Source organism: Delphinapterus leucas, chromosome 14 (genome assembly GCF_059928025.1).
Source record: "Delphinapterus leucas isolate spDelLeu-1000000601 "Yukka" chromosome 14, BTC_Dleu_Yukka2, whole genome shotgun sequence".
Lineage (NCBI taxonomy): Eukaryota > Metazoa > Chordata > Mammalia > Artiodactyla > Monodontidae > Delphinapterus > Delphinapterus leucas.
In genome coordinates this window covers 26,459,018-26,479,394 of record NC_143142.1, presented here as the reverse complement: position 1 = coordinate 26,479,394, position 20,377 = coordinate 26,459,018, and the positions used below count along the sequence as shown (strand labels likewise).

The window sequence follows — 20,377 nt, the reverse complement described above, 5'->3', positions numbered from 1 at the left end:
CTCTGGCCCTTGTTGTCCAGCGGGGAAGCTGCTGAGCCCACCGCTTTCTTCATAGCCCAGTTGTCATCCACGTGACTGGGCTGATGTCCGTGTACAGCCCAGCTCCAGAATGTCCGTGCCCCGAGGCCAGGGGCCCTGTCTGGTCACCACAAGTCCCAGCGAAGAAACTAGAAAGTGATTGGTGAGACACTGACTTCAGAGTCCTGACCCTTGTCTCTACTGCCCCAGGCCAGGAGTGACAGTGACATGAGGGGATGGGAGCCCTCCGTCATCCAGGGTTTTCTCAACAGCAGCGACAACAGCAGCTGAAACGTGGGGGTGTGCTGTGCACCCTGCTGCAGGAGTTGTTGTGTTGGCTCACCCACTGTCTCTGTGCTGGCCCTGAGAGTGGGCGGGCGCACTTGTTACTCCCGTGTAGGGTGAGGAAACTGAGGCATGGATGCGTGTCACAGAGGAGTGCTTGCTGAACCGTAGCAGGACTGGCGAGGCAAACCACTTTTTCACCTGAAAGAGTGGTCACGCCTCTTTTGGGGAAGCGGGGAGATGGCCCTGGAAGTTAACCCAAGCCATGTGCACTGAGAGAGCCCATTGGAGGAGCTGCTGCCGGTAGGCATCCTGTTGGCAGTTTTAGCAACTCCCCATGGGTCACTGGGCCCCAAAGGGTGGCAGGCCCCTCTGCTGCAGTTGGCACAACACTGCTGGCACAGCACCGCAAGCCCCGGCTGATCTTTGGCCTCTGCACAGGCTGCAGCCAGTCCCCAGCCACACCAGCATCCTTTCATAGGTGACCCTACCCCCCTACCAGCTGCATCCCTTACATCCATTCCTGGTCAGAAGTCTTCCAGCTGTTACTGCCATTCCTGACCTTGTGGCTATGGCTGGTCCAGGACCCATGGTGGGCATTCTGGGGTGGGAAGGACCGTGACCACGTGATTATCTTCCTGCCCTGGTCATGAAGGGCAAGGGGTGCCTGCCCCTGAAAAGCATTCCTCAGGGCAGTGATATTGGTTGTGTACCTAGAGGGTCGATTTCTAAAGGAATTCTGCTGGATTTTAAAAAATTCAATATGGATCATAGGACCGAGTAGTTTAAAGACCCCATGCCTGTGCGTTCACCACTCAGCTTCAAGTTGTCAACTCTTGCTTCATGGACTCCATCCTCTTTCTCCAGTCACTTTGATGCCCAGAATGTGTGCATGGCAGCCTGTGGATTCAGCTCTGAGCCAGGATCCCTCCTCCAGGGTCTGCACCTGCCTGCTGCCCCCACCATGCCAGGCTGCCCCACATCCTCACAGGAGCCCCGTTCTTGACCTGGTCGCCCTGCCTCCTGCTTGTTCCCCTGCCTGAGAGACCTGTCCTTCCCGTGGCTGAGCGTTTGCAGTCCTATCCCACTCGCCCTCCCAGGACACCCAGCCACCCACCATGCCCCTCTCTTTACCCATGCTCTGTTACCGGTTTGCATCTGAATTGTTTGAACACTTGTTTCCCCCAGTCTGAACCCCTCGTGGCAGGGACACTACAAGAGTTTCTGAATCAGAGTTGATTCCTGCCTCTCCAAGAGTGACGGTGAGCCAACCTGATGGGCCCTCACCTCAGAGTTGGAGAAAGTCATAGCACCGCGCATGCAGGGATGCTGGCAAACTGGCATCCTCAGGAGCCGTGGAACATGGGGTACAGGCTGAGTTCGTTAAATAGACATCTTTGGCTGGTTATCTGAGTGATTTTAATTTTCTTTGTAATTTTTAGTATATATATGTATGTGTGTCGCTTGTTAACAGTAAACATGTATTTCTTTCATAATCAGAAATCTTTTGAAGGAAAGGTAGACCCTGTCTACAGATGAGGAGGAGGCGAGCTGTGGTCACAGGCAGCTGCCATAAGGTGGAAAGTCGCCATGTGCTTTGTGTCACGGTGGGTGTCCTCCGTCGCCTGGGCCAGGTGCCAGCACAGCCGTTCTTTCCACCCCTGCTAAGAAGCATTCTGCTTTCCATCTGAAATTACCTTTCCAGCTGACCCTCCCTCTGTGCTGGTGGGAGAGCCCCAGCCAGACACTCCTGCTGCACGTCAGGCCCTCTGGCTGCAGACACGGCTGGCTTGCCCTCTGTCGTTCTTTCTCTGCCCTGTCAGAGGTCTGGTCTTGGCCTCATTCCCTCCTCATGACCCTGATGGCTCAGCCCACAGTAGTCCCTAATTCCTCTTGAGTTTGTAGAGCCCTTGTTGGATGCATCCTGGCATGAACTGAACAGATGAACTCTTTTTTGCTCTTTTTACACTCATTATTATTTTTTTGCCTTGCCAACAGTATTATAAATTTGTTGAGTGCAGGACCTGGTCGTACACTTCTGCATCCCAGTGAGCTCCTAGCATGGTGCCTTGTCTTAGGTGAGGGATGCAGGGTAATTGCAGGGAGCGTTGTGGAAAGCAATGCTGAGCCTTTTTTTTTTTTGATTGAGACATTCATCTAAAGACAGGGGAGTTCAGGGTGTTACTAGATGGTTCTGTTTAACAGATAAGCGAATGAGTACCTGATCCCGGAGACAGAGGAGGATGTGTTAGGAGCCCAGGCATAATTATCTCGAAACCACAACCCAGTGAGGGAGGGATGTTCCCCTCCACTTTAATAAGGTATCTCTTGGGACTTCTCTGGCGGTCCAGTGGTTATGACTCCGAGCTTTCCCTGCTGAGGGCACAGGTTCAATCCCTGGTCTGGGAACGAAGATCCCTCAAGCTGCAGTGGCCAAAAAAAAAAAAAAGGAGTCTCTTGCTAACCTAGGCGGGGCCTGTTAGTAACCGTTCCTGATTGAATGAGTTAAGTATCCAAGGAGGAGTAACTTATTTGGGACAGTGAGTCCTTGGAGGAGACATTTGACCTTACTTTGAGCTTTTTTTTCCGAGACTGTTTTTTCAGACATACAGAGTTGCAGGGACAGAGCAGAGCGCTCTGGCGTGCTCTCCCTCCGTTCACCGGTTCTCCCACATGGCTCTGTGCTCAGGCTTGGCGAGTAGCAGCTGGGTGCTGTCTGGCTTCCTCCCCTGGACATGGTTTCCTCCAGCTCTGCCTGGGACTCAGGCGGTGGGGTGGGGGCGGGTAGGGACCAGGGCTGAGGTGTGGCCTAGCTGCAGGTCAGCCTTTGTGCCCAGCCACTTGGCATCCAGTCCGGGAGAGGGGTGGCAAGGCGGGGAGGGGCAGAAGGCCCTGCGTGGGGACTTCTGCTCTCTGAAGCCTGTGCACCCCTTGCTCCTTCCAGTGCAGGCTCCTGGGGGTGTGGGGGCAGTGCTTGTTGCTTCAGAAATGGCTCATTCCCATCCCCGCTGTTTCCTGTTCTCTCCCTCTTTCCAACTTCCTTTCCATCCTCATCAGAGGTGCAGTGTGAGGAAGTGATCTGGCTGCTGGGTGTGGGCTGGAGCCCCTGATATAAAGTGGAGAGAATGCCAGCTTTGCCCTGCGAGGCCCTTTTGGGCCACTGCAGGCCCTTCACACCCATCAGGTTGCTATGAGTCATGCCAGGGAGGATTCAGGCCTGCGACTGTGCAGCGGGAAATCCCTGCCAGGAGTTCAGGGTTGGAATTCAGACCCCAGACCATTGGAGTCCAAACCCGAGGGTGGGGCTGGGGCAGGTTCTGGGGCCAGGCTCAAGGGCCCTCACCAGGCTCCCATAGTGTTTCTTTGTATTGAAGTAAAGCCCACCCATGCAGTGAGCGGCCCGAGGACACGCGTCACCGTGAAAATGCCCACCAGCTGCCCAGACTGCACCCTGAACAGGTCCAGCACCCTGTGCTTCAGCCGGTGCAGCCCCTGCCCCACTCTCCTGACTTCCGGGCCATGGAGACGTTTGTTCCAGAATTTCCTGTCGCTGGAATCCCAAGCTCTGCAACCCTGGGTCTGGGCTCTTCCGTTCAGAGTCACGTGTGTGACGTTTGTCCTCGTAGGCAGCAGGTTCTTATTTATGCCGATATTCCACTGCATGACCGTGCCCCCCACCCCCACCCCCGGTACTGTCCTGTTGTGCTTGACAGACATTGGGGTTAGTTCCAGTTGTTGGCTGTGTGAACACTGCACCAGGGCCGCTTTGGGTCCTGTCTCCTGTGAGTACAGTACTCGCTCTCTGGGCTCTGACCCCAGGGCTAGGTGCAGGGGTGGCCTTCAGCTTCAGCACCGTCTGGAAAATGATTTTCCCAGGTGATACCAGTTGACATTCCCACCAGCCACGTGGGGGAGTTGCCCTTGTTAGACATCTTTGCCAACACCCAGTGTTGTCAAGGAAGCTGCCTTCACAACAAGCACTTTGTTAATTGTTAATGTACACTCAGATTGACCCACCGGGTGCAGAGACAGTAGGAATGGAAGGGATGGCTTAAGAGGGACAGATCTGTCAGGAAGGAAGCTGCAGAATTGGGTGACCGTGTGAGGGAGGCGAGCTCTGATCCTGTGCTAATTTCTGAGAGGTGAGTGCAATGTGACGAAGTGCAGGGTGTGTGGAGTGTCAACCCTCTGGAGGAGAGAAGTCCAGCTGCCTGTGGGAGAAGCAGGGAGCAGACCTGGAAGAGCGTCAGCTGCAGGAGTGCCTCGCTGGGGCCCCAAGGGGCATGTGGGTGGAGCGGAGGGAGAGGATGTGGGTGCAGGGAAGCCAGTCCCGGCAGCGCCAGCACGTCTCCACCTCCTGTTTCAGTCAGCGTGTTCCGGGCTGGTGGGTGCGGTACTTCATTCTCTTCAGATAATGTTGCAGATGATTTCAAAACAGGAGGGTATTTTCTGTGATCTCTCTGCTCAGAGATGGCTGTTGCTGACATTTTGATCTCTTTCCTCCAGTCCTGTTTCTTTGGGCATATGACTTGATGTGTATGTATTTTAAATATGCCAGCACACACACAGACCCATGTTTCTTAAGTGGAATTAGACTCTGAGTTCAGGTTTGAGTGGTGGCTTTCTCACCGCCAAGGTTCATCCCCTGGGGGGACTCTGGCTGGGACTTGTGTGCCCATGGCCCAGGTTCACATGAGACTGGACACAGCAAGTCTTCTGGTGGATAGGACTCTTCCACATAGTCTGGCTCTGTCTGGGTGGGGAGGGACTGGACCGACCTCTGGTTATGGGAACAGGTTTTGTGAGACTTATCAGTTCCCACTTTCTGAGGCCCAAGCTCTCTAGGCCGAGGGAGACTCGGAGTGCATGGTTGCTCCCCGTGTGATGGCCCAGAGGGCCCCACTGCAGGGCACTCTTGGGAGTGAGCCTCCTTCAGGCATCTCTGCGAAGTCATCCTGTGTGCTTGAGATAACTCTTTTATTTCCTATCTTGTTAAAAGTTCCGTTATGGACTTTTCCAAACATTCACAGAAGTAGGGATAATGGAAGTATGGTCTCCCAGCTACTTGGAGAGTTAGCATCATATGGCCAGTGTTTCACCCATCCCTTTCCACCCCGTCCTGGACTGTCTTCAGTCACTTCCCAGATACCGTATGATTTTCACTGCTGGGACTCGAGTGCAGACCTCTGGAAGATAGGGCTTTCCTCCCCCGAAATACTTTACAAAGTCACGTGAGATAAGCGTTTTAATAAGCTCTTGGGTTGGTAGAGTCTGTCCTTAACCACGTGGTTGCCCAGTGGTGAGTGGGACACGCTCAGGGCTGGAACCTGGGGAGCCACAGCGGTCCAAGGCCTGGAGCCCAGAGGCCACTGCCTGGATGGATCAAGAGGTCTTTCCAGCATCCTGGTTCTGTTGTGGTCAAACCCGCAGAATGGAGAAAATGATGAAACTTGTGTAGCTTCTGTAGCTCAAATAATGACATATGCTTTAAGAGCAGCGGTAGCGTCTTCAGGTGTTGTTCTTTCATTGATCTAATTCGTCGAGGGTTGAGAAATCTTGCAAGCAGAAATTGGAGAGCTTAAACGGATAAGAAAGTGAAGAGAAAGAGAACAGGAAGGGCTCATAGTCTGGGATGTAGTTTGGCAAACAGGCTTCCAGCTGCAGTGAGGTGAAGCAGGCTCCCTGAGTTAAGGACAGGTAGTTTGCTCTGGTTGCAGTTGGTGACTAAACCATCTGTGTCTCATCATTTCCTCACTCCGAGCTGAAGCCACCTGGGTGCTGGGGCAGGCTCGAGAGAAGACCCCCCGTCGGCTGTCTGAGCCCCGGGGAAGCTGCCTGTCCCGTGGGGGGCGGTGTGCGATGGCCCCTCTCGGGTCAGTGCCTCTGACCACACTCTGGCCAGGGGGTCCTGGGAGAACTGCAGAATGCTGGGGCAGGTGGGTGGGGGCACTGCTGATGGAGCGGAGCTTCCTGTCTCTGCGTGGACTGAGTTGGGAAGGCATAGAAAGGCGAAGGAGGCCTTTCTTCATAGCTGACGTTCCTTGAATATTTCTTTATGGCAGAGTCAGTGGCACACTCTTTAGGTGCATTTTGTCATTTGATTTTTTAAAAAATTTATTTATTTTAATTATTTTTTTTGGCTGTGTTGGGTCTTCATTGCTGTACACAGGCTTTCTCTAAGGGCTACTTTTCTTTGAGGTGCGTGGGCTTCTCATTGCAGTGGCTTCTCTCGTTGCGGAGCATGGGCTTTAGGTGCGCAGGCTTCAGTAGCTGTGGCTCGCGCGCTTATTAGTTGCTCCGCGGCATGTTGGATCTTCCCAGACCAGGGCTCGAACCCGTGTCCCCTGCATTGGCAGGCAGATTCTTAACTACTGCGCCACCAGGGAAGTCCCTGTCATTTGATTTTTTTTTTTTTTTTTTTTTGATTTTTATCAAACTAATATTTGTGCATAAATTTTAAAGGTCAAGGACTGATAACAACTTACAAGAGACTGCGGTGGTCCCGACCCACTGTGTCCTCCCCTTGACTAGGGGCTTTCTTTTCTGGCCGGGGCTTTCTTTTCTGGCCGGTGTCCGTGGTTCTAAGTCACATGCACGCACGGGTCATCACGGTGATGAGTTTCTGATTATCTGTTGACTTTCTCTGGGAACGCAGCTGTTATCTCTGCCTCTCCCTTGTCCACCAGTGTTTCAGCTTCTGGGTGAATGGGTAATGAGCGCTAATGTTTAGGGCCACATGGACAGACGTTCACAGCCGAACACAGTGGCAGACTGTGATGGTTTTCACTCCCTGGGAAAAACATGCCTTCTTAGAAATGTGCTTAGAGTTCTGTGTGCCTGCAGCTGAGTCTTCCTCTGTCTTCAGTCACCTCTCAGTGCAGTTATCACAAGCTTGGTGCTGCTGGGCTGTCTGTCCTTCTGCACCTCCCTTCTGGAGGCCTCAAGGGTGAGGCCCTCTCAGGGGCTTGTCTCCTGCAGGGCTCCAGTGTTGGGGTTCTTGCTTCCTGTATCCTGGCTTTTCTTCTTTTTGGTTCACTGCCTTGTTCTACCAGCTTCCAGGAAAGGGGCTCCAGGGAGGCCATGTCAGTTTGGATGCATGTGGACTTCTAGGGCGGAGGTGCTTCCTCAAGGATTGAGAAGCCTCTCCTGCTGCTTTCTTCCCTCCAGGGCTGGCCTTTTGCTTCTCCTCTCAGGTGAGTTTTGGGCGACTTGCCTTACTCCCAAAACTCACGGCGTGCTTCAGGGGAAATCCCTTCAGTCATTTCCCAGGGAGTCCTGTTTCCTCCACGCCCTGTATTCACTCTCCCACCATGTCTTTAAAGCTGGCCCTTTGACCCTCTTTTTTTTTTTTTTTGAATTTTATTTAATTTATTTTTTTATACAGCAGGTTCTTATTAGTTATCCATTTTATACGTATTAGCGTATATATGTCAATCCCAATCTCCCAATTCATCACACCACCACCACCACCCCCGCCACTTTCCCCCCTTGGTATCCATACGTTTGTTCTCTACATCTGTGTCTCTATTTCTGCCCTGTAAACCGGTTCATCTGTACCATTTTTCCAGGTTCCACATATATGCATTAATACACGATATTTGTTTTTCTCTTTCTGACTTACTTCACTCTGTATGACAGTCTCTAGATCCATCCACGTCTCTACAAATGACCCAGTTTCGTTCTTTTTATGGCTAATATTCCACTGTATATAAGTAGCACATCTTTTTTATCCATTCGTCTGTTGATGGGCATTTAGGTTGCTTCCATGACCTGGCTATTGTAAATAGTGCTGCAATGAACATTGGGGTGCATGTGTCTTTTTGAATTATGGTTTTCTCTGGGTATATGCCCAGTAGTGGGATTGCTGGGTCATATGGTAATTCTATTTTTAGTTTTTTAAGGAACCTCCATACTGTTCTCCATAGTGGCTGTATCAACTTACATTCCCACCAACAGTGCAAGAGGTTTCCCTTTTCTCCACATCCTCTCCAGCATTTGTTGTTTGTAGATTTTCTGATGATGCCCATTCTAACTGGTGTGAGGTGATACCTCATTGTAGTTTTGATTTGCATTTCTCTAATAATTAGTGATTTTGAGCAGCTTTTCATGTGCTTCTTGGCCATCTGTATGTCTTTGGAGAAATGTCTGTTTAGGTCTTCTGCCCATTTTTTGATTGGGTTGTTTGTTTTTTTAATATTGAGCTGCATGAGCTGTTTATATATTTTAGAGATTAATCCATTGTCCGTTGGTTCATTTGCAAATATTTTCTCCCATTCTGAGGGTTGTCTTTTCGTCTTGTTTATGTTTTCCTTTGCTGTGTAAAAGCTTTTAAGTTTCAGTAGGTCCCATTTGTTTATTTTTGTTTTTATTTCCATTACTCTAGGAGGTGGATCAAAAAAGGTCTTGCTGTGATTTATGTCAAAGGGTGTGCTTCCTATGTTTTCCTCTAAGAGTTTTATAGTGTCCGGTCTTACATTTAGGTCTTTAATCCATTTTGAGTTTATTTTTGTGTATGGTGTTAGGGAGTGTTCTAATTTCATTCTTTTACATGTAGCTCTCCAGTTTTCCCAGCACCACTTATTGAAGAGAATGTCTTTTCCCCATTGTATATCCTTTCCTCCTTTGTCATAGATTAGTTGACCATAGGTGCGTGGGTTTATCTCTGGGCTTTCTATCCTGTTCTATTGATCTATATTTCTGTTTTTGTGCCAGTACCATATTGTCTTGATTACTGTAGCTTTGTAGTATAGTCTGAAGTCAGGGAGTCTGATTCCTTCAGCTCCATTTTTTTTCCCTCAAGACTACTTTGGATATTCAGGGTCTTTTGTGTCTCCATACAAATTTTAAGATTTTTTGTTCTAGTTCTGTAAAAAAATGCCATTGGTAATTTGATAGGGATAGGGATTGCATTGAATCTGTAGATTGCTTTGGGTAGTATAGTCAATATTGATTCTTCCAGTCCAAGAACATGGTATATCTCTCCATCTGTTTGTATCATCTTTAATTTCTTTCATCAGTGTCTTACAGTTTTCTGCATACAGGTCTTTTGTCTCCTTAGGTAGGTTTATTCCTAGGTATTTTATTCTTTTTGTTGCAGTGGTAAATGGGAGTGTTTTCTTAATTTCTCCTTCAGATTTTTCATCGTTAGTGTATAGGAATGCAAGAGATTTCTGTGCATTAATTTTGTATCCTGCAACTTTACCAAATTCATTGATTAGCTCTAGTAGTTTTCTGGTGGCATCTTTAGGATTCTCTATAGTATCATGTCATCTGCAAAGAGTGACAGTTTTACTTCTTTTCCAATTTGTATTCCTTTTATTTCTTTTTCTTCTCTGATTGCTGTGGCTAGGACTTCCAAAACTATGTTGAATAATAGTGGTGAGAGTGGACGTCCTTGTCTTATTCCTGATCTTAGAGGAAATGCTTTCAGTTTTTCACCATTGAGAATGATGTTTGCTGTGGGTTTGTCATATATGGCCTTTGTTATGTTGAGGTAGGTTCCCTTTATGCCCACTTTCTGGAGAGTTTTTTTTTTTTTTTTTTTTGCGTTACGCGGGCCTCTCACTGTTGTGGCCTCTCCCGTTGCAGAGCACAGGCTCCGGACATGCAGGCTCAGCAGCCATGGCTCACGGACCTAGCCGCTCCGCGGCATGTGGGATCTTCCCAGACTGGGGCACGAACCCGTGTCCGCTGCATCGGCAGGTGGAGTCTCAACCACTGCGCCACCAGGGAAGCCCATTCTGGAGAGTTTTTATCATAAATCGGGGTTGAATTTTGTCAAAAGCTTTTTCTGCATCTATTGAGATGATCATATGGTTTTTATTCTTCAGTTTGTTAATATGGTGTATCACATTGATTGATTTGCATATATTGAAGAATCCTTGCATCCCTGGGATGAATCCCACTTGATCATGGTGTATGATCCTTTTAATGTGTTGTTGGACTCTGTTTGCTAGTATTTTGTTGAGGATTTTTGCATTTATAGTCGTCAGTGATATTGGTTGGTAATTTTCTTTATTTGTAGGATCTTTATCTGGTTTTGGTATTAGGGTGATGGTGACCTCATAGAATGAGTTTGGGAGTGTTCCTTCCTCTGCAATTTTTTGGAAGAGTTTGAGAAGGATGGGTGTTAGCTCTTCTCTAAATGTTTGATAGAATTCACCTGTGAAGCCATATGGTCCTGGACTTCTGTTTGTTGGAAGATTTTTAATCACAGTTTCAATTTCATTACTTGTGGTTGGTCTGCTCATATTTTCTGTTTCTTCCTGGTTCAGTCTTGGAAGGTTATACCTGTCTAAGAATTTGTCCATTTCTTCCAGGTTGCCCATTTTATTGGCATAGAGTTGCTTGTAGTCTCTTAGGATGCTTTGTATTTCTGCAGTGTCTGTTGTAACTCCTCCTTTTTCATTTCTAATTTTATTGATTTGAGTCCTCTCCCTCTTTTTCTTGATGAGTCTAGCTAATGGTTTATCAATTTTGTTTATCTTCTCAAAGAACCAGCTTTTAGTTTTATTGATCTTTGCTATTGTTTTCTTTGTTTCTATTTCATTTATTTCTGCTTTGATCTTTATGATTTCTTTCCTTCTACTAACTTTGGGTTTTGTTTGTTCTTCTTTCTCTAGTTCCTTTAGGTTAAGGTTAGATTGTTTGTTTGAGATTTTTCTTGTTTCTTGAGGTAGGCTTGTATTGCTATAAACTTCCCTCTTGGAACTGCTTTTGCTGCATCCCATAGGTTTCGGATCATTGTGTTTTCATTGTAATTTGTCTCTAGGTATTTTTTTATTTCCTCTTTGATTTCTTCAGTGATCTCTTGCTTATTTAGTAACGTATTGTTTAACCTCCATATGTTTGTATTTTTTACATTTTCTTCCCTGTAATTGATTTCTAATCTCATAATGTTGTGGTTGGAAAAGATGCTTGATATGATTTCAATTTTCTTAAATTTACTGAGGCTTGATTTGTGACCCAAGATGTGACCTATCCTGGAGAATGTTCCATGTGCACTTGAGAAGAAAGTATAATCTGCTGTTTTTGGATGGTATGTCCTATAAATATCAATTAAATCTATCTGGCCTATTGTGTCATTTAAAGCTTGTGTTTCCTTATTAATTTTCTGTGTGGATGATCTGTCCATTGGTGTAAGTGAGGTGTTAAGAGGCCCCCACTATTATTGTGTTACTGTCGATTTCCTCTTTTATAGCTGTTAGCAGTTGCCTTATGTATTGAGGTGCTCCTGTGTTGGGTGCATATATATTTATAATTGTTATATCTTCTTCTTGGATTGATCCCTTGATCATTATGTGGTGTCCTTCCTTGTCTCTTATAACATTCTTTATTTTAAAGTCTATTTTATCTGATATGAGTATTGCTACTCCAGCTTTCTTTTGATTTCCATTTGCATGGAATATCTTTTTCCATCCCCTCACTTTCAGTCTGTATCTGTCCCTAGGTCTGAAGTGGTTCTCTTGTAGACAGCATATGTATGGGTCTTGTTTTTGTGTCCATTCAGTGAACCTGTATCTTTTGATTGGAGCATTTAATCCATTCACATTTAAAGTAATTATTGATATATGTTCCTATTACCATTTTCTTAATTGTTATGGGTTTGTTTTTGTAGGTCCTTTCCTTCTCTTGTGTTTCCCACTTAGAGAAGTTCCTTTAGCATTTGTCGTAGAGCTGGTTTGGTGGTACTGAATTCTCTTAGCTTTTGCTTGTCTGTAAAGCTTTTGATTTCTCCATCGAATCTGAATGAGATCCTTGCCAGGTAGAGTAATCTTGGTTGTAGTTTCTTCCCTTTCATCACTTTAAATATATCATGCCACTCCCTTCTGGCTTGTAGAGTTTCTGCTGAGAAATTAGCTGTTAACCTTATGGGAGTTCCCTTGTATGTTATTTGTTGTTTTTCCCTTGTTGCTTTCAATAATATTTCTTTGTCTTTAATTTTTGTCAGTTTGATTACTGTGTGTCTCGGCATGTTTTTCCTTGGATTTATCCTGCCTAGGACTCTGTGTGCTTCCTGGACTTGGGTGGCTATCTCCTTTCCCATGTTAGGGAAGCTTTCGACTATAATCTCTTCAAATATTTTCTCGGGTCCTTTCTCTTTCTCTTCTCCTTCTGGGACCCCCTATATTGTGAATGTTGTTGTGTTTAATGTTGTCCCAGAGGTCTCTTAAGCTGTCTTCATTTCTTTTCATTCTTTTTTCTTTATTCTGTTCCGTGGCAGTGAATTCCACCATTCTGTCTTCCAGGCCACTTGTCTGTTCTTCTGCGTCAGTTATTCTGCTATTGATTCCTTCTAGTGTATTTTTCATTTCAGTTATTGTATTGTTCATCTCTGTTTGTTTGTTCTTTAATTCTTCTAGGTGTTCTTTAATTCTTCTAGGTCTCTGTTAAACATTTCTTATATCTTCTTGATCTTTGCCTCCATTCTTTTTCTGAGGTCCTGGATCATCTTCACTATCATTACTCTGAATTCTTTTTCTGGAAGGTTGCCTATCTCCATTTGTTTTTCTGGGGTTTTATCTTGTTCCTTCATTTGGTACATAGTGCTCTGCCTTTTCATCTTGTCTATCTTTCTGTGAATGTGGTTTTTGTTGCACAGGCTGCAGGATTGTAGTTCTTCTTGCCTCTGCTGTCTGCCCTCTGGTGGATGAGGCTATCTAAGAGGCTTGTGCAAGTTTCCTGATGGGAGGGACTGGTGGTGAGTAGAGTTGGGTGTTGCTCTGGTGGGCAGAGCTCAGTAAAACTTTAATCCGCTTGTCTGCTGATGGGTGGGGCTGGTTTTTCTCCCTGTTGGTTGTTTGGCCTGAGACGACCCAACACTGGAGCCTACCCAGCTCTCTGGTGGGACCAGTGGTGGGCTCTGGGAGGGCTCACGCCAAGGAGCACTTCCCAGAACTTCTGCTGCCAGTGTCCTTGTCCTCACGGTGAGCCACAGCCATCCCCCGCCTCTGCAGGAGACCCTCCAACACTAGCAGATAGGTCTGGTTCAGTCTCCTATGGTGTCACTGCTCCTTCCCCTGGGTCCTGATGCGCACACTACTTTCTGTGTGTCCTCCAAGAGTGGAGTCTCTGTTTCCCCCAGTCCTGTTGAAGTCCTGCAGTCAAATCCCGCTAGCCTTCAAAGTCTGATTCTCTAGAAATTCCTCCTCCCGTTGCCGGACCCCCAGGTTGAGAAGCCTGATGTGGGGCTCAGAACCTTCACTCCAGTGGGTGGGCTTTTGTGATATAAGTGTTCTCCAGTTTGTGAGTCACCCACCCAACAGTCATGGGATTTGATTTTATTGTGATTGCGCCCCTACTACCGTCTCATTGTGGCTTCTCCTTTGTCTTTGGATGTGTGGTATCTTTTTTGGTGAGTTGCAGTGGCTTCCTGTCTGATTGTTTAGCAGTTAGTTGTGATTCTGGTGCTCTTGCAAGAGGGAGTGAGCGCAAGTCCTTCTACTCCACCATCTTGAACCAATCTCCTACCTTCTTTTTATTTTATCTTTTATCTCCTGTTTTCCATCTCATTGTCTTCTAGCTCTGCTCTGTGGGAGATTTCTTCAATTTTATCTCTGACCCTTTGCTGCTAACATCTAATAGGCTTTTATTTGTAAGAACTTTTTTGTTGTTGTTGTAATCTGACTTTTCTGGTTTTATAGCATCTTGTTCTTGTTAAATGGATGCTATGTCTTATCTACTTGGATATTGAGATAGTTTCTGTTTTCTTCCTGCTGAGTTTCTTGCAGGGTCTTTATCTGCCATGTTAGGTGTCTGGGAGCCCTTGGTTGGCTGCCCACTCTCATATCGGGGCACTGTGAAGGCAACTGGAAATTAGACACTCAGATTCAGTCCCCCTTTCCAACCTGGAGGTTCATATCTCATTTAATTTTATTTTTAAAATGAAATTATTGCAGGGAGCTTGTTTGGATTATGACTTAAGCTAGCACCTCACCCATCATATGGTTCTGTTCTTCTGCAGATGGGCTTCCTCTTTTTGGAGAGCCAGACCTTACATTGGAACCTGTATTTTTTTTTTATTAATTAATTTATTTTTGGCTGTGTTAAGTCTTCGTTGCTACACGTGGGCTTTCTCTAGTTGTGGCGAGTGGGGACTACTCTTTGTTGTAGTGCGTGGGCTTCTCATTGCGGTGGCTTCTCTTGTTGTGGAGTACGGGCTCTAGGCACGTGGGCTTCAGTAGTTGTGGCACGCGGGCTTAGTAGTTGTGGCTCGCGGGCTCTAGAGCACAGCCTCAGTAGTTATGGCACATGGGCTTCATCGCTCTGCGGCATGTGGGATCTTCCTGGATCTCCCTGGCGGATTCTTAACCACTGCGCCACCAGGGAAGTCCTGGAACCTGTATTTTTTTATTCTGACTGATCCTTTATCATCCTCCTCTCCAAATAAATTCCCGATTTTTAAAAAATTTGGTGCCTCAGAGAGTATAATATTTTGGGGGACCAACCAAAGGAAGTATAGGTCCTTTCTCACTTGAAAATATGAAACCCATAGATGTAGTGAGAATTTGTCAAAGTTGTGTTTCCCTCTCAGGGCCATTGTGGTGATTTGTTTTCCTCTGGTCTGTCTTCCCCTCCTATCTCGTCTGGAGGCAGGCTCCCAGGATTCCTTGGTGCTGGGCAGGTACAGAAGCTTTGGGCTGGCCACATCTGTGGAATGCATGGGCCCAACTGGCATTTAGGGAGGGTGGGACAGTTTTCTCTCTTGTGCTGACCTGAGCTGTGCTTTACCAAACAAACATCACCTAGGGCTGTGCCACAAGTGTGGGGAGCTCAGACACACAGGCCCTGGCTGAGAGTGGGGTGGGGCTGCCCTCAGCACCCCTCCTCAGATGTCAGGGCAGGGCTTGAAGTGCTGAGGTTCAGATACCTTTTTCTTATCTCTCTGGTTGGTGGCTGATAAAAATGTGTGAGGAATCTGTTTTCCATCTGGTAAAATCTTTTCCCCTTTTTGGCGTTTACTTTGGGCGATGTGCTTAGGAAAGCCTTCCTCCTCCTGATGTTGGGTGTGTAACTGTCCTCCTGTTGTCTTCCAGTACTTTTGTGGTTTGGGATCTTACACTGGTTGAAGGGTTGCACACACCAGCTGCAGGCTCCTGTCCCAGTTTGGTGAACAGACTGCACACACAGGCGGTCCTTCACCAGGAAGCTTCTCCTCGAGGGTGGGGCAGGGCTGGCAAAAACTTACATCCATGGGAGGTCAGTTGGTTGACGGGTGTCATGGTTTTCAAATCAGGGGAAGATGCCTCTGGGCAGAATGAAAGTCTTTGGGTGGGTGGAGGGCATCCCGTCTGCCTGAGGCCAGGAGTTTAGACACTGGCACAGAGCCAAGGAGCTTGGGATCCCGGGAACTCAGCTTCCCGTTGGACCGGGGAGGCAGCATTGAGGAGGGTGGGGTAAGGAGAGAAGGGAACATAGGTGGGAGAGTCAGGCGAGACTGTTCTCTGACTGATTTCCTTAACACCCTGGTGCTTCCTGTGCCAGTGTGCCTGATGATGTTACTGCTTACTGCTGTAATCCTCAGGACAACCCCGTGAGATGGCATTGTCACTGTCCTCCCTCTGTAGGAGAGGACACACAGGCACCTCAAGGTGGCGCCTCCCTCGGGGATCACTGGCGGGGGTGTGTGTGGTGGGCAGTGAGGGCAGACGGAAGCCTGAGTGCACGTCGAGCTTACGTCCAGGCGCACCTGCCCAGGGACACACAGTGGGCTGGGTGTTTGCCTTTCCTCTGCAGATTCCAATGTCGGGGATGAGGACTGGACTCCAGTCGACAAATTGAGTTTCCCACTTTGGAGACAGGGTGGAGGTGAGGAGGAGCAGGTGTGCTGAGGCTGGACCTGTCCTAGCGCCCTTCATCCTGGCCTCAGTCCCTTCTGAGCATCCTTTATGGAGAGGATGCGCCTGGGGGTGGAGTGCCTCCAGGACCCAGAGCTGGCCAGTGGTCAGGGTGGAACTTGATCCCCGGTCTGTGTGTTTTGTACAAGTGATCGGAGCCCAGGCCCTCCCTTCTCTGCTTCCTGCCAGGTCCATCTGCCCAGCACAGGCCTTTCCCCAAGCCCCCTGGCCTCTACCACTGGGACGTGCCTGTGCCAGGCTTGGTGTCCCGCGAGCCTGTCACAGCAGTTCTGGGTTCTGCATGTCGTGTCCGTCAAAGTACATGGTGTCGCCATCCCTCATGTTATAAAAAATTGACACGGATGACCGCCTGCAGCGCGCAGAGGTGGATGCCACGGTCTGTTCTGCAGGTGTTCGTGGGACAGACAGGAAGCCAGCGATTTCCACAGGAGGTGCCGTGGGTGTGGTCAGAGCGACCACAGGGTTTCCATGAGGCAGAGAATAGGGGTGCTGCGTAAGTACAAGGTCGGAGGGCCCAGCGGGCAGGGCTAGGGAGAGAGCCGCCCTGGGAGAACGAGCAGAGTGGGTGAGGGAGGGGAGGGGGCTCCTCGCTGGACGGGCTGCCTGCCTTGCTGCTGAGGAGGAAGGCCCTTGAGGCAGGCGGGATATGGACTTGGGCAGAGGCTTGGGGAGCTGACAGAGGGGGTGGGGATGGGGTGGGGCCTGGAGACAGAGGCCACCACAGGGATGGCCACGGGTGCAGCGTGACATGTGGTGAGGATTGAACTGCAGGGAATGGCGTTCAGAATCAGGAAGCGAAGAGGAGGCTCCCGGGCATCCCGTCTGGACCATTGTGGGGCACAGAGCTCAGGCTGCTGGGTGTTTTCTTTTTCTTTTTTTTTGCGGTATGCGGGCCTCTCACTGTTGTGGCGTCTCCCGTTGCGGAGCACAGGCTCCGGACGCGCAGGCTCAGCGGCCATGGCTCACGGGCCCAGCCGCTCTGCGGCATGTGGGATCTTCCTGGACCGGGGCACGAACCCGTGTCCCCTGCATCGGCAGGCGGACTCTCAACCACTGCGCCACCAGGGAAGCCCTGGGTGTTTTCTTGGTGTGTCACCACAGATGGGGTCTGGGCTCCAGGTGGGGGACTCACGGGGCCCGGGTGGTGGGTCAAGTCTGGACCAGAGACCAGTGGAGCTCTGCCTGGCAGACGGGTGGCTGTGGAGCAGGGGCAGCCCCCCCAACCCTCTCCCACCCCCAGGTGCCTTGTGGAGCCTGGGTCTCAGTGAGGGCTGCGTGCTCTCAGCCCCCAATCATCTTGTCAGGGCTGGTCCGCCCAGGCCGTGGCCTGCAGACAGCCCTTCTGTCTCTCATGGTACTGATGCCTCCCTGACAGCCGCCAAGGTACTGGACCTGTGGCCGGGGTCTCGCCTGTGGGGCAGACCACGTGCTCACGCTCCTCCCTCCAGGCCTCTGAGGTTCTCCCTCTGCCCCGGTTGTGCTAGTTTGACTGTGTTTATTGACAGTCATTTATTGACAGTTGCCAGCAGAAGCCTGTTATCTGGGGGCGGAGGCCCAGGAGCCGTGGGTCCTGAGTGCGAAGGAGGGAGCCGGCACCTGTGCAGGCGCGTGAGATGCAGTCAGAGCCCGGATGGCGGATGGCGCCTCTGACAAAATGCTGAGGTGGCCGAAAATGACAGGACAGGCCCTTTCCTTGGGGGAAAGCGGAGGATTAGAACAGCAGAACTGCCTGCTTCCTTTTTTGTCTCATCTTCTATTTTACGGAGTATGATCTGCAGACTGGAAACAGGGGCAAGAACGTTTTTGTTTTTTGTTTTGTTTTTAATTTTTGGCCATGCCGCACGGTATGTGGGATCTTAGTTACCTGCCGGGGGATCAAACCCGTGCCCCCTGCAGTGGAAGCACAGTCTTAACCACTGGACTGCCAGGGAAGTCCCAAGAGCAAGAACATTTTTAACAGTATGGTTTGCAGAACTGAGAACAGTGTTCAGGGTGCCTGTCAGTTCTCCTGTTCGGGCAGCGCTGCGGGCGCAGTGGGGACGTGGCTGGTGCTCCTGGCAGAGCCTTCCCCCCGCCCCTGCCATGAGACCCCTTCCCTGAGCACGCTGAGCACGAGCACGCTGAGACCACCAGGCAGAACTGGGTGGTTACCCAGGCCCCGCTGCCTGCTGCTTGTGTTCCATTCTTGTCCACAGACACCTGTTTCTGGCCTCCTGTGTAGTTGATGCCCTTCAGGCTCTGAGTCACTAACAGCCGGTGCCCGTGCATCCCCATCGTCTGTGGCGTTGCCCTGACCACGACAGGCCAGGGCTCCTGCTCCAGGAGATCCGGTGTCTTTGGCCCTGGAGAGGTCCCTCCACCACGAAGCACAGGTCTGTCTTGTCTCTGCGGACGTGCCAGGGTCTCTGCTGTGGGCAAGATGCAGTGTCCGCGGGGGGCCTGCAAGCCTGCCCCCTTCAGAGTTGTTGCCAGCAGCTCGGAGGACCATTTGTCACCAGCCAGGCGCCTGGCCAAGCCCCCAGGTCTTCTGCTTGTGACGCAGGGCTGTCTGCGCCCCTCTTGGCCACTCTGCGCTTCACCTGGCTCCTGGGGCCTCTTCCCAGCCAGCTGCCAGCCGTCACGGCCCCCTCACGTGTCTACTGCTGTCCTTGGGGTTGCCCCAGTGGTCCGCAGCTCTGTGGCCCTCAGCTTCGGGCAAGCCTCTGTGGTAGGGTTAGCCTCATATGACTGTTGGAGGAGGGATGGGGGTGCTGGGGAGACCCCCCTTGAAGAGAGGTCTGCTCAGTCACTTGTCGGAGCTGCTCGAGGACTCAGAACCCACGTTCGCACGTGGGACGCCTGCTCCGCTGGCCTCAGCCCCTGAGCGCCAGGTCCCCCTGGCCTGTCAGGGTCTCGCCTTGTCCTCCTGCATCCTTCCTTTTGCCTCTCTTTGATCCTGGTCACACATCCCCTCGTGCGAGCGTCTGCTCTACTCTGGATGCTTCTCCAGCAGGAACCCGTTGCTGCCTCCTGGCCCTGGTGCAGGCTCAGGGAAGCAGGTGGGAGGTGGGGGCTCTGGCCTCACGTGCGGAATTTGGCAGTGTGGTAGTCAGCAGCATTTTATCTTTCTTTATACGTTAGTACAGATTTATCCATCTCAGCATTTAGCCTCTTGTCTGGGGTTTCTCTCGGGATCATGAACGTGGTCCTGCAGCCCATGTGCACGCTCTTTCAGTACCCAGGGTGTGTGTGTGTTTGGAGCCATCAGAAAGCCTTCCAGCACCGGCTGGACTAGGCTTGTTGGATTCCCTTGGGAGAGGGGGGTCTTTATCAGTGAGCCCAGCGCTGGAAAGACAGGTCGGGAGACCCATCCTGTGGAGAAGAAGGCGGGCTGTGAGCAGAGGGGCCAGGCTTGTGGACCTGAGCCTGATGTGCTCCTTCCTTTCTAACAAATGCGCACCTATCCTTACCTTCGTCTGGGGGCGGGGTGGGGGTGGGGGAATGTGTGCTACCACCCAGAGGAGCTCGGGCTTAGCCATGTGCAGCAGAGCATCATGTGATGAAAACCTGGGGTCACATTCCGTCTCTTGCCATGCATGTGTTGGCATTTGTGTGGTCTGTCTCCTGCCCCCAACTGGAAGTTGTTGAGGTCAGGCTCATCTCCTTGGTCCCACTGGGAGGACCTGCATGTCCGACACAGGGACCTTTGCCTTGGGAGGAACTGAGAGGTGACTGGCATGGCCCCTTTGTTCCAGCAGAGGAGGCTTCCAGAGCAAGGGTCCCACTGCTCTTGACGCCAGAGTTGGATGGGGGCTCAGGTCACGTAGAGGGCAGGAAATGGAGGCCAGCTGGACACCCTGTTGTTTAATGTGCTGGTTGTGAGTAGCCTCTGGGCCTGGCCCCTCTGCCCGCTCAAGTTGGGTGGCTGCTTTGTTTCATGGTGACCGCCTTTCCTGTTCCTTCCTTCTTGTGGCGCTGCCCGCCTTCTCCTTTGCTCAGCTGCCTTTCATCGCTGTGCTGAGAGCCCCCCCCCCTTCGTGCCTCTCCTGGGCCTCAACCAGGCTGGTGGGCCAGGCCACATCCGTGGGCCTGCTGGCCAGGGAGCCTGTATCAACATCTCTCCTCCTTTGTGTTCCAGAGAGGATGCCATGAGGAAGGCTGGCGTGGCCCACAGTAAATCCAGCAAGGACATGGAGAGCCACGTGTTTCTGAAGGCCAAGACCCGGGTAAGGCCCTGG

At 50.2% G+C, this 20,377-nt stretch overlaps 1 protein-coding gene across 9 annotated transcripts in view; it reads left to right on the top strand.

The window, feature by feature from the left end:
- MED15 (mediator complex subunit 15) overlaps positions 1 to 20,377 on the top strand; it is a 61,579-nt gene that overhangs the window by 4,749 nt on the left and 36,453 nt on the right. For 3 of the 9 annotated variants that reach the window (XM_089894817.1, XM_089894818.1, XM_022551496.3), the window contains exon 2: positions 20,278 to 20,365. In XM_089894817.1, coding sequence (XP_089750943.1) covers positions 20,278 to 20,365 — 88 coding nt within the window. Of the gene's footprint in view, positions 1 to 1,803; positions 1,911 to 16,038; positions 16,111 to 16,549; positions 16,654 to 18,355; positions 18,533 to 20,277; positions 20,366 to 20,377 lie in introns of those variants that run through there. The other 6 variants (XM_022551498.3, XM_022551497.3, XM_089894815.1 and 3 more) reach the window with 6 other exon arrangements.